This window comes from Squalius cephalus (assembly GCF_949319135.1).
Source record: "Squalius cephalus genome assembly, chromosome: 25".
Lineage (NCBI taxonomy): Eukaryota > Metazoa > Chordata > Actinopteri > Cypriniformes > Leuciscidae > Squalius > Squalius cephalus.
Genome location: NC_137146.1, coordinates 5,553,114 through 5,566,740, shown reverse-complemented (window position 1 = coordinate 5,566,740; position 13,627 = coordinate 5,553,114). Strand labels below are relative to the sequence as shown.

At 38.1% G+C, this 13,627-nt stretch overlaps 1 protein-coding gene across 2 annotated transcripts; it reads left to right on the top strand.

The window, feature by feature from the left end:
* The first annotated feature begins 2,184 nt into the window (after positions 1 to 2,184).
* asb10 (ankyrin repeat and SOCS box containing 10) lies at positions 2,185 to 13,182 on the top strand. 2 transcript variants are annotated; one of them, XM_079862379.1, is made up of 5 exons: positions 2,185 to 2,632; positions 6,190 to 6,457; positions 7,331 to 7,835; positions 11,657 to 11,770; positions 11,957 to 13,182. In XM_079862379.1, the coding sequence occupies exons 1-5, from the start codon at positions 2,323 to 2,325 to the stop codon at positions 12,140 to 12,142; spliced, it is 1,383 nt and encodes a 460-aa protein (XP_079718505.1). In that variant the 5' UTR covers positions 2,185 to 2,322; the 3' UTR covers positions 12,143 to 13,182. The 2 variants fall into 2 exon arrangements, with proteins under 2 accessions (XP_079718505.1, XP_079718506.1); XM_079862380.1 differs by lacking the exon at positions 2,185 to 2,632 and adding an exon at positions 2,646 to 3,230.
* The last annotated feature ends 445 nt before the right edge of the window (positions 13,183 to 13,627 follow it).

The window sequence follows — 13,627 nt, the reverse complement described above, 5'->3', positions numbered from 1 at the left end:
TTATTTTAAGTTGTAATAATATTTCACAATGTTACTGTTTTTACTGTATTTTTGATCAAATAAATGCAGCCTTGGTGAGCAAAATATTACTGATCCTAAACTTTTGAACAGTAAGTCTTTGTGTCATGACTATTCCCATCCCTAAGCATTGTTTATTGCTATAGTGAGAAACCACCAGATTGGCCTCTTGGAAACAGTTTATGGTCATTGAGAGTGTGAAGGACTAACTAATAGTGTATTTTACACTTCTGAAAGGAAGTCCATTAGATGTTCAGTTTACAGCACAAACCACAAACTAACACTCTTCATGATGTTCTTCAATCCATCCGGCTCAAAGCTAAGTTCATTTGCAGCGGCACCATTTAGACAGCATTCAAACAGCTCATAATCATGTTGGTTATTCCTCGAAAAATAATGATTGTTATCAATTAGTCTCAACCAATTAGCTCGCATTTCTAATTCTTGGTCTTCTCTTTGTTCCTTTAATTAGTAAATTCATTAGTACCGTCTAGTGTTGCACGCCGAGTAGGCCTAGATGTTTCAGCAGTGTATTCTTATGATTTTAACATGAGGCGCAGCAGTCTTAAGTGGGAGATAATCAGCAGGAACTAATTGTCTAATTGCACTGATGAAGGTTACGATCATTAGCCTGTTCTGGAAGTCCAGTGACGGTGCTCAACAGCGAGTGCTAGTCTGACCGGACCAGCCTAACCCTACAGATGGCCTCACTGTTAAGCTCACGGCAGGACAAAATGATAGACATCTTCTATCCACAGGGAGCAAGACAAACGAGTGTGTGTCTGTGTACGTGCATATGTATATGCGTGTGTGTGTTGTCCGCAGGGAGTAAGACGAACGAGTCGAGGGAGTGCTGATTCAATGCACTTCTTTCTTTTTCTTGCTTGAGAAAGTCCCTGCCTCCACAAAAATTGAATGTCCACCATTTGAGAAATGAATTCATGGAAGTCACTGTCTTTTTTCCCCATTAGTAAGTGTTTAGTTCAACGTTTTAAATAATTGCGTTACAAGGAATGATATTTAAAATACATTTGGGAGGCAATGGGGCGGGAAAGTGCCTACATGTTTTGCTGATGATACCCGGGCCATTTGGAAGACATCAAAGTAGTGAGGAGGTAGCCCAGATGCATATTATAAACTCATTATGTGTATCATTTAAAAGGATGTACTCCAGCAGCAAAACAATCTTCCCATTCTCTGCCTCGCCTGTAATGTGTGTTCGCAAAGTCGCAACTTTTTGATGCCTTCAGTCAATGTGACAGCTATTACTGCATGGCAAAATGGAATAAATGTCATTTATATTCCTATTGGCAGGGTCATTAACATATGGATAAGACATCGCGAGGCAGTGTCTTTAGAGCAAACTGGAATGTGGAATTTTTTCTGGGGGAAAAAAGAGATGGTGGATCATAATTTAAGAAATTAGAATCATAATTATTGCATTAAGACGCATTTTTATAATTGAGAAAACATGGAAAGATAAATAGATTAAATTGAGAATGCCTTTTAAATTGCAATCCAATTCCTGAATTCGTATTGAACTGAGGTAGCAATCAGAATTGCAATTTGAAATTGAATGTAAGGAAATGAATGAATTGCAATTAAAAAAAACATTTAACTCATACAAATAAAAAAATCTTTAACAAGAAAAGAAGCAAAGCCTTGTTTGAGAAACAAGTTTTGAGAAACATTTAAAAAAAGCTTTAAAGTTTGTAGGTATAAAGGCATGACAGACAGACAGACAGACAGACAGACAGACAGATAGATAGACAGACAGATAGATAGACAGACAGATAGATAGACAGACAGATAGACAGACAGATAGATAGACAGACAGACAGACAGACAGACAGACAGACAGATAGATAGACAGATAGACAGACAGACAGATAGACAGATAGATAGATAGATAGATAGATAGATAGATAGATAGATAGATAGATAGATAGATAGATAGAATTCAAATGTTTTTAATGTCACTGGCTTCATAATTTATGACTATATAATATAATTATGAGTATACGAACACCCCAGAGTGTGAATGATCTGACAATACTAACAAGGCAGAGCTGACCCGCTGGTAAACGGCTGTTTTGATATAAACAATGAGTCATTGCCTTCTATATAGCGAACATAATCTGTAAAGTTATGTCCCACCCATGTGACACTGTAAAAATAGTCTTGATGCACATGTGGCCGAGTTCCAACTCAGATGTCAAAACAAGCCCTCCGAGCAGAAGGCCGTTTGAAAGATCCCAGGCCTTTTAGTGTCTAGACCAAAGGACAGGTGAAGATTGTCTAGACATGTCTCGAAGGACTCCCATGTATAATCCAAGCTCTCTGCGCTCTTTAGAGCAGGAGCGGCACCAGATGAGACTGGCTGCCCCGGTTCTCAGTGGGTATCTGCTGAGGAAAGAAGCCCGGGACAGAGGGACGTCTTCCAGGCAGACCGTGGGGAACTCTCCGATGGTGTGCCGAGACCTTGTTGTTCAAAATGCCCTGTACACTGGAAATATAGAGGCCGTGAAAGAGCTTTTCTCCAAAGGCTTTCCTTCAGACCTGCTCATCCAGCCACAGGGAGGAGCCATGCGCTACGCAAGTGGAAAAGTGAGAGGTAAGAACAAGCTGTTGTGCAACCGAGCTCAACTTTGCGCAAGTTGTTGTCAAGCTCAACTTTGCATTTGTCTCCTAGAGCTTTAGAGTATTTCGGTTGCCCCCAAGAGATCTGTTTCGATTGTCACGATTACTTGAACTGATTACTTCTCAGATTATCCAGACAGCCTCGGGTTTCTGGACCGTCCTAAAGGTTATGCCAGGCGTCCTTAAAATAGCCCCTTTCTAAAAACAGGCAGCAGACTAACCAGACATATTCAGGGCAAAGATCTATAACATTGTGCCCAGTCTGAAAAGCACTTCAGGCAATCAACACAACCGTGAAGAAGAAGCTGGTTTCGTAGCTGATCCTTGCTTTACCTCACACATGGGGCCAAAGAATAAATTTCTCAAACAAAAGAAATATCGCAGCGACGTGATCGCAACGGCTCAAGCGTCAGGATGTATCCTCCAATTCTGGAATGCTCTTCTGGTCGGAGATGACATCACCGTTATTAGTATCATTGATGACCCAGAATATGCTTATCTCATCGATGCCATATATGACACCAGCAACATAGAGGAGTGGAAGAACTTCAGGTTCAACTACAAAGGGCTAAGTATGTTACAGGAACACACAATGATGTGAAATTGTGTTTGGTGTTTATGATATACCATATGATATTTCTATGCAATGGGGGAAAAATAATTCTTGCTGCTTGTTTAGTTTACTTAAAACAACACAATTGTTGAACATTTTACCACAAATGAATATTATTGTGACACAAGCAGTGACAAACTATAAATTGTATGTTTAAAACACATTCATTTTGTGTAAACATTTGCCTTGGAAAAACTGAGTAAAATCAGTGTGTGCTTTTTTCATTTTACTTAGGTGAATTTTACTCAGTTGCAAAATCTGAGTGTAAAACATGCAAAAATTAAGTAAATTTTACCTGTTTTTTGTTAGTGATAGCAAGTAAAATGGTATTGAAAGTCCACTTTCTCGGTGACTTTAATGGCATAAATCTAGGCCTTTCAAACTATGTGTAGCCTATAAAACTGATTAAAATGTCATTTTTAACCCCAGGTTGAGGCCATTTTTAACCCTGGGTTAAGAGTAACTTCACACTTGTAATTTTGAATGCGTTTTAGTGTAACAGACGTAGGCCAGTAAGAGCTGAGTGTGTAAACCTCACTCCTCTGGTCTCAAGAGGCACGTTAGCGACTGATGCTAGGCTGAGGTCTTTAGCATCCTTGTTTAGATTAGCACACTTTCAGACCTCCTGAGTTTGGGTTAGCATTCAAAATTGTGTCAAAGGTGACGTACTAGAATGTCACGCAACAGTTGTTTAGCCACAGACAATGCTTGTATTATTCAAAGGGTTAGTTCACCCAAAAATGAAAATTCTGTCAGTAATTACTCACTCTCATGTTGTTCCAACCCCGTAAGACTTTCGTTCATCTTCGGTTAGTAAACCAGAAAGTTAGTAAAGACCATGTTTAAAATAGTCCAAGTGACTACGGTGGCTCAACCATAAGTTTATCAAACGACGAGAATACTTTATTATTATTATTATATTTATTTATTTTTTGCGCACAAAAAGTATTCTCGTCGTTTGATAAACTTATGGTTGAGCCACTGTAGTGACTTGGACTATTTTAAACATAGTCTTTACTAACTTTCTGGGCCGGCAAGTTTCAATAACATAGAAGCCTATGGAGGAGTGATCCAGCTCTCAGATTTAATCAAAAATATCTTCATTTGTGTTCTGAAGATGAACGAAAGTCTTACGGGGTTGGAACAACATGAGGGTGAGTAATTACTGACAGAATTTTCATTATTGGGTGAACTATTCCTTTAAGGAATGAGCTTCGTATTATCGCAGAAACTTTTATGCGTTGTGAAACTATTTCAGCTTCTGAGGGAAACAACGTCGAATATTATTTTTAGAATGTTTCACACTTGAAACAGTTAAAACACATTTATTTGTACAGAATGATAAAATAATCTAATAAATAATTATGAAATCTAAAAACCTGACTACCAAGAATATTACTAGCACAGAATATAGCATAAAATGCTGTGATAGCCCATTTAAACTGTGGATAAAATAATTTATGAACTAATTTAATAATAATTAATTTCTGTTCTCAAAGATCATTTTGTCATGCATTGTGTCTAAGTATCACAGCAGTGTATGCATTCCTGTGCACATACACTAGTGCTTAAACTTTGCCACTCTAAAGCGTATCTTCATTCCCAGTATTTCCACGTCAGACTCGCCTGCTGTCAGAGTTATTTGTTCCCCTATGTGTTCCGGTTACACATAGATTGCTCTCTTCTTATTGCACCACCCCGACTGTGTCTTTGAGGTTGCTTCGGGGTCTTTTTATGAGTTTGTGTTTATGCGTGTTCCCTTGAAACTTGATAAAATACTGATCACAAAAATGAGTATTGCATGGGAGACAAACTTTTCTTGGCGTGTTACATTATAAACTGACTGTCCGCATTGTCATTTAGCAAGTAATGAAACTGAACAAGATTGTCTGCTCATGTGCATCATGGCATCTGCTAACTTATTAATCTATAAGAACACACTGTAAGTGTCAGAGGCATTGTGTTGGATGTTGGTGTTTGACTCATTTAGCATTCTGTTAACAGTATGTATGTGTGGGATGTTACAGTTACAGTGCATCTGGAATGTCATCAAACACCTAAATAAAAAAATGCAATGCAAATTGCTTTGGATATTTATAGGATTATTGTTAAGATTAAACATGTACCGAGAGTATATACCATTTAGAAGTTCAAAAAGATTTAAAAAAAATAAATTAATACTTTTATTCAGCAAGGATACATTAAAATGGTCAAAAGTGACGGTAAATACATTAATAATGTTAAAGAAGATTTCTGTTTCAAATAAATTCTGTTATTTGAGCTTTCTCTTGATCAAATAATCCATGGGAAATTTTTTTTATCATGGTTTCCACAAAAATATGAAGCATAAATATTAAGCAGCAAAAACTGTTTTCAACATTAATAATAATAAGAAACATTATTAGCAACAATAATAATTGAGCAGTAAATCAGCATATTAGAATGATTTTTGCAAGATCTGGAGTAATCATGCTGAAAATGTAGCTTTGCATCACAAGAATAAATTACATTTTATAATATATTCAGATAGAAAATGTTTAAATAGGAATAATATTTCACAATATTACTGTTTTTACTGTATTTTTGATCAAATAAATGCAGCCTTGGTGAGCAGAAGAGACTTCTGTCAAAAACATTAAGAAATCTTACGGACCAAACTTTTGAAATGCAAATGTAATGTACAAATTAGCCAACTAATGCACAAAAAAGCCTATAAGAGTCTTTTTTTCTATCTTATGCCCCTTCCCTAGATTTTAGCCCTGCCACTTTGGTTGGCATCCACACAAACGGAGCAAAAATCTTTTAAATCTTCAAACTCCCCAGTCCTGTTCATGATTTCCTGATCTAAAATTGAAACTAACTGCAATATTGAATATCGTAATATTCAGATAATCTCATAACCGTGCTCTTTTGTTCAGGACTGTGGTCATTGACGTATGAACAAGAGCTGACCACGCCACTGCACATCACCGCTGGCCGGGGTTTCACCGAATGTCTGCGGCATCTCCTCGTGAGGGGCGCTCGAGTGGACCTGGCACCTGGGGGCACCACTGCCCTGCATGAGGCCTGTGAGGAGTGCCAGCCCGAGTGTGCCAAGCTGTTGCTGCAGTACAGAGCCAATGCCAACGCAGCCAATGAAGACGGGCAGATGCCCCTGCACGTGTGCACTGAACTCGATTCCCTTGAGTAAGTGCTTGTTCAGCGCTGTGATTACAGGAAATCCTGTGGTGAACTTCACCATTTCAAATGACTGTCAGATTGACACTTGAAATGAAGGTGTACCACCGCTCAAAAGTTTGGAATAATTATGTTTTTTTGTTTGTTTTTGAAAGAAGAAATATATTTCTATTTGAATATTTCTATTCTAATTTTCAGCATCATTACTCCAGTCTTCAGTCACATGATCTTTCAGAAATCATTCTAATATGCTGATTCTAATATTGCGGCTCAATTATTATTGGTGCTCAATTATTAATTATGGTTCTTATTTTTATCAATGTATGTATCGATAATTGTGAGGAAATGTATCAATTTTTAGGATTTGTTGATGACTAGAAAGTTCAAAAGAACAGTATTTATTTGAAATATAAATCTTTTGTAACATTATAAATGCTGTTACTGTCATTTTTTATCAATTTAATGTGCCCTTGCTGAATAAAAGTATTAACTATTGAATGGTGGTGTATCACGGTTTCCACAAAAACACTAAACAGCACAGCTGTCTTCAACATTGATAATCAGCAAATCAGCATATTAAAATGATTTCTGAAGGATCATGTGACACTAAAGCCTGGAGTAATGATGCTGAAAATTCAGCTTTGATCACAGGAATAAATTACATCTTAAAATATATGACAATTGAAAACAGCTATTTTAATTTGTATTTTGTAAAAACATTTTTTTACCAAATACCATCTTTCAAAACCATTAGAAATATTACTGACCTCAAACTTTTGTCCGGTAGTGTACTTGTGGACAATGCAGACTTTGATGTTAAATAATATCCAACAAAATTGATAGAGCTAATGCAGAATGTAATATTTGTGTATGTTTTTCCAGGTGTGCCAAACATCTACTTGCGTTCGGCGCTTTGATCAACAGTCAAAGCTTGTATGAGAACGACACGGCCCTTCATGTGGCGGCCCGCCATGGCCTTCCAGATCACGTGGAGCTCTACTTACGACACGGAGCTGCGCTAAACCTACGAAACGACGAAGGACACACACCTCTGAATGCCGCGTGCTCCCAGCCTCAGGACCGCTCGTCTCTGGAGCGCTACAGTCGTGTTTGCCACATGCTGGTCTCTGCCGGGGCGGACGTACAGGTCAGTGATGCGGACAAGCAGACTCCACTGCACATGGCGTGTAAGAACGTCAACCCTGACGTGGTGGATCTACTGCTTAAGAACAAAGCCTTGGTCAACGAAATGGATTACGGTGGCGAAGCACCAATGCATAACATCCTGAAGGTGGTGGCCTACAAGACGGACCATGAGCCCGAGAGGATCGTTCAGGCTCTTCTCAACTACGGCTCCATCAGAGTGTGGCCTGGAGCTCTGCCCAAGGTCAGCACTGGACGCGGACTATTCCTATATCCCTAGTCAAGGAATGCTAATTTGGAACCAATCTAATAAGATTGGAAACCTTTAAAGTGCCCCTATTATGTTTTTTCAAATATCACCTTTCATGCAGTGTGTAATAAAATGTAAAACGTCTGCAAGACGAATAAAAGAATAAATTCTGATCTGCTGAAACGAGTCATCAGCAATTCCAGTCTCACTTCCTGTTACATACACTCACCTAAAGGATTATTAGGAACACCATACTAATACTGTGTTTGACCCCCTTTCGCCTTCAGAACTGCCTTAATTCTACGTTGCATTGATTCAACAAGGTGCTGAAAGCATTCTTTAGAAATGTTGGCCCATATTGATAGGATAGCATCTTGCAGTTGATGGAGATTTGTGGGATGCACATCCAGGGCACGAAGCTCCCGTTCCACCACATCCCAAAGATGCTCTATTGGGTTGAGATCTGGTGACTGTGGGGGCCATTTTAGTACAGTGAACTCATTGTCATGTTCAAGAAACCAATTTGAAATGATTCGAGCTTTGTGACATGGTGCATTATCCTGCTGGAAGTGTGGTGGTCATAAAGGGATGGACATGGTCAGAAACAATGCTCAGGTAGGCCGTGGAATTTAAACGATGCCCAATTGGCACTAAGGGGCCTAAAGTGTGCCAAGAAAACATCCCCCACACCATTACACCACCACCACCAGCCTGCACAGTGGTAACAAGGCATGATGGATCCATGTTCTCATTCTGTTTACGCCAAATTCTGACTCTACCATCTGAATGTCTCAACAGAAATCGAGACTCATCAGACCAGGCAACATTTTTCCAGTCTTCAACTGTCCAATTTTGGTGAGCTCGTGCAAATTGTAGCCTCTTTTTCCTATTTGTAGTGGAGATGAGTGGTACCCGGTGGGGTCTTCTGCTGTTGTAGCCCATCCGCCTCAAGGTTGTGCGTGTTGTGGCTTCACAAATGCTTTGCTGCATACCTCGGTTGTAACGAGTGGTTATTTCAGTCAAAGTTGCTCTTCTATCAGCTTGAATCAGTCGGCCCATTCTCCTGTGACCTCTAGCATCAACAAGGCATTTTCGCCCACAGGACTGCCGCATACTGGATGTTTTTCCCTTTTCACACCATTCTTTGTAAACCCTAGAAATGGTTGTGCGTGAAAATCCCAGTAACTGAGCAGATTGTGAAATACTCAGACCGGCCCGTCTGGCACCAACAACCATGCCACGCTCAAAATTGCTTAAATCACCTTTCTTTCCCATTCTGACATTCAGATTGGAGTTCAGGAGATTGTCTTGTCCAGGACCACACCCCTAAATGCATTGAAGCAACTGCCATGTGATTGGTTGATTAGATAATTGCATTAATGAGAAATTGAACAGGTGTTCCTAATAATCCTTTAGGTGAGTGTATGTAACAATGTTACAAATTTGCATAATACCAGCCTATGGTCAATGGCTGCCCGTGAACGACGTCTACTTTGACCCTCAAACACTGTAGTTGTAGCTGAGACTGGAAGAGTTTGGTTTGTGTTTTCGACATGTCGAAAAGACGCTGTTTTCAGCTCTGTGAAAGCAAATCCACTTTGCTGCAGTTCAAAAGGACGAAGACTCACGCTAGAATTCATACGGAAAAACCAACGCCATCATTATTGTTCGTATCAAGTGCTGAGGAAGATCCAGAGCTGAAATTCAGATATGGTAATATCTATGCGTTTCGTTTCCAGCACGCACTGTAAGCGATAGACCAATCACAACAGACTGAGCCATCTAACCAATCAGAGCAGAGTAGGGTTATGGAAAGGAAGGGTTTATAGAGACATTGGATAAATTCAAAATCACCACCTATACCCTCAAATAGGGCATTATTTGAGGGGACAGCCATTAGTAGTGGTGTCCGAAACTATAGTGGACATTGTTGAGTGCACTCGTTCAATCCCACATTGCACTGCAATAACGAGTGTACAACTGATGTACGCTCAACGGCTGTCCGAATTCGCTCACTCATTTTCATTCGTTCCTTCAAGTGAACTGTATTAGTAGACTAACATAGGGAATAGTGATTGAGGGTTTAGGGGGCGATTTTGGATTCAGACAGAATCTACGAACAAACCGTTTTCAGACTCTTTGAGAAATCAGGTGATATACAATGTATATTATGAGAAAATCAAAGTGTTTTTTAACCTTGGATGCATGTAAAACTATTGAGACATCCAAAATAAAATTAGGAACATTTAAAACAGCATAACAGGGGCACTTTAAGAGTTATCCGATTGTACCAATTTATGCTGGATATGATGAAGTGCTGAAGTGATTAGTGGTGCACTACTGATATTTCTCACTTTTAGGATATTTTTATATATAGGACGCGTTAAATTTGTCAAAAGTGACAGTAAAGCCATTTATAATGTTATGAAAGAAACCACAAAAGAAAGTCATGGAAAGGCATGAGGGTGAATAAATGACAGAATTTTCATTTTTACATTCTATTCGTTTTATAACTATGCACAGTAAAATTGGGAACTAACCTTTTTGCCACTTGAACCCACGTCTCCAGAAGACCTCCATCTGCAATCTGTGAATTACAGTTTTCTTTAGCACACAGGATATACAGTATTTATCCTATTCAACTAATATATATAGTAATGAATTAACTCAAACGCATCATTAAAGTTCACCACAAGCAGCATATGATATACTTTAGTTGTCACAAATACAGAAATAATCACTTTCAGATGGATTTATTTCTGTCTTTCAAAGGCGCACAGTTAAAAACACTTGACATCACGCATCCAATGAGTCCCACTTGTGCCAAATAAATTGCCTGAGTCTTAACGAGGCAAATGTTAATAGGAGATTAATTAGCAGTAATTGCAGAAATTCCCCACAATCCCCCAGAGGGGGGCCCAATCTGTTCATCAGCCCAAGTAGTTAATTATTCCATGCCATGTTCCCCCAAAACTACAACTATCCACCTTTGACCTCCACAACACAGGTGGGGCTGTTGCACCAGGTGGAAACTGACAAAAACCTGCTGATCTATGACTAAATCGCATACTCTCTTGAGTAGGTACTTATTTTGAATAAGTAATTACTTCACAACCACCAAATCTGGACGTACTATATTCGCCACGTTGTCATTATCATGTGACCTACCGCTTTACCTCCATTCATAAATCCTCTCCCATGGACTCATGGGATAGTAAAGTGTTTATCGTATGCACACTTCAGAATCTTGCCGGAAGTAGTTGGACATCCGGGTAATTTTGCCAACTGTTTTATGAGTACTGTGTTTTTCGCCTACTATATAGGGAAGTATGCCATTTCGGATGCATTTTTTATTTTATTTTTTACTGGGAAAGGATTTATTCTTATTAAGATCTGGCCATTTGATTCCTTGTGATCTATTCTGTTAGTTTCTGAAGAACATTAAATTTGGATCTATTTTCAGAGATAAACAAGACTTTATTCATCTTTGATAGTTTAATTTACTTTTTTAACATTTATTATTTAGCAAGGATGTATTAAATTGGTCAAAAGGGACAGTAAAGACATTCATAATGTTATAAAAGATTTCAACATTGATCATAATAAGAAATGATTAGAATATATTAGAATGATTTCTGAAGGATCACGTGACACATTCATCCAGATGCTGAAAATTCAGCTTTGCATCACAGGAATAAATTACATTTTAAAATATATTCAAATAAAAAACAGCTATAAACAATATATTTGATATTTGAGTTTAATTTCCCTGTTTTCTTTTTCTTGTAATATGACCGCTTTATTCTCTGACACAGGTGTTGAAATATTGCTGCACATCTCCACGAACAATAGAAGTGCTCTTCAACGCCTATGACCGGCTGAAAATCACTGACGCCTGGGTAGAAGCTGTTCCTCCTGAAGTGTTTCAGGTCAGATGATGTCAAGCTTTTCAATGTTTTCTTAAATATAATGTATTGAATGTTTAACTGAATGTTAAAAAACAAGTTTTATTTTTTTTTTAAAAAAGCAATAACTCAATGGGTTTCACTACTAATCTCAAAATAATCTTCTTACAATATCAGATCATGTGAATTCAGTATCTTGTTTTGGCACAGAAACACCGGGAATTCTACGAATCCCTGTTTGCACTGAGCCAAACTCCTAGATGTCTCCAGCACCTGGCCCGCCACAGACTCCGAGCCTTTCTGGAGGGTCGCTTGCACTGGGTGCTCCCTAAACTGGGTCTGCCAACCTTTCTAAAAAATTATATCATGCTGGCATTCAAAGACTATATGCACTGAGAGAACACAAACCTGAGAACACACAAGCGCGCACACAAGCATCCATCAAGTCATTGAGTTTTGTTTCATTCTTTGTGATTCTGAAGGATAGAAAATTGTCCTGTCTTTACCAAGTTTTTTGTGTAAAGTCGGCATGAAATGGAAGTTGCAATAGTCTTTTCTACCCTGTTGTGACATGATGAATGTGATTTCACCATGTGCAACACTGGATCAACATTTTTGAACAACATTTCAATCATATTTGAAGGATAAGTTTACAGTTTATATATAAGTTTAGGTGCATACATCAGTGTTACATTTCCCTCTGATTTTAGGGTTAACTTGTGGATAGGGTTAGTTTTAGGGGTAGGGGAGATAGGGTTAGGATTAAATTTCCAGACAGGAATGTTGTTCCAGGATCGACAAAATATGTTAATCCTGGAACGTCTTACTTGGTAAAATCACGTGACCACTGTGACGTATACATCCGAGTGAAGTGTCTTCTTGATTTTGTCCATGGGGAAATGATAGGATGGTTGAGGTTTGCTATTGGTGGATCCCATGTGAGTGACAGGTTGCCCCGCCCCCACGCCAGTAAACACATCATCAGAGAAGAGAAGAGAAGAGAAGAGACATCGCTGCAAGAGGGAGGGGAAGATTAAAGATTACATGAATTTAAAAATAAAATAATATATAGGAACACATAGGAAAAACAAGAATTGCCTATTTGGTTTAATGGTGACTTTAAAATGTGTTTTACTATTACTGATATCTATTTTAAAGCATTAAAAGAAAGAAAGAAAAGATGAAGAACAAAACAGGAGGTGTATGCAAAAGGTCAGTATATACAGTTCATATATTCAGTGCAGCACTTTCACCATTTGATGAGCTTCCACAGTGGGGCGCCATGGAGCTCTAATGGAACCTGAACTCTTCAAAGTTCTCAAAGCACTGATAGGAATTCATGCGAAATTGACAGTTTCTGGAAATATTCAAAACCATTCTGTATGCTTTAATGTTTTAATGTTCTTGTAAAATAAACGTTAAAATTTTTATTTCTATTTATGTAATTCATTTCAGCTGCTTTTCTTATTTTATTTCATATTAATGCAAAAAAATGCAATCATTGGGTTTAAAAAATTTAAACCAACGGTTGGGTTTGTCCATATTTGACCCAAACATGGGTTGAAACAACCCAGCATTTTTAATTAGCAAAAATTGATTGACATTTAAAATGTTTCTTTTTAGGAGAGAAAGGTTCCACTATTCTATTCTATTCTATTCTATTCTATTCTATTCTATTCTATTCTATCAACTTAACTATTTTAACATTTATGATTTAAAGTGCTTGATTTAATGTCTAATTTGAGGCTTTGCTTACAATACAATACTGTATTATTATGGTACATGTCCAGATTTGCTTGGATGGCACTTTCTTATATTTTATATCGTTATCCTTGTCAGCATTATCATAAGTGATTTCATCTTCATTTATCTATCTTCTCA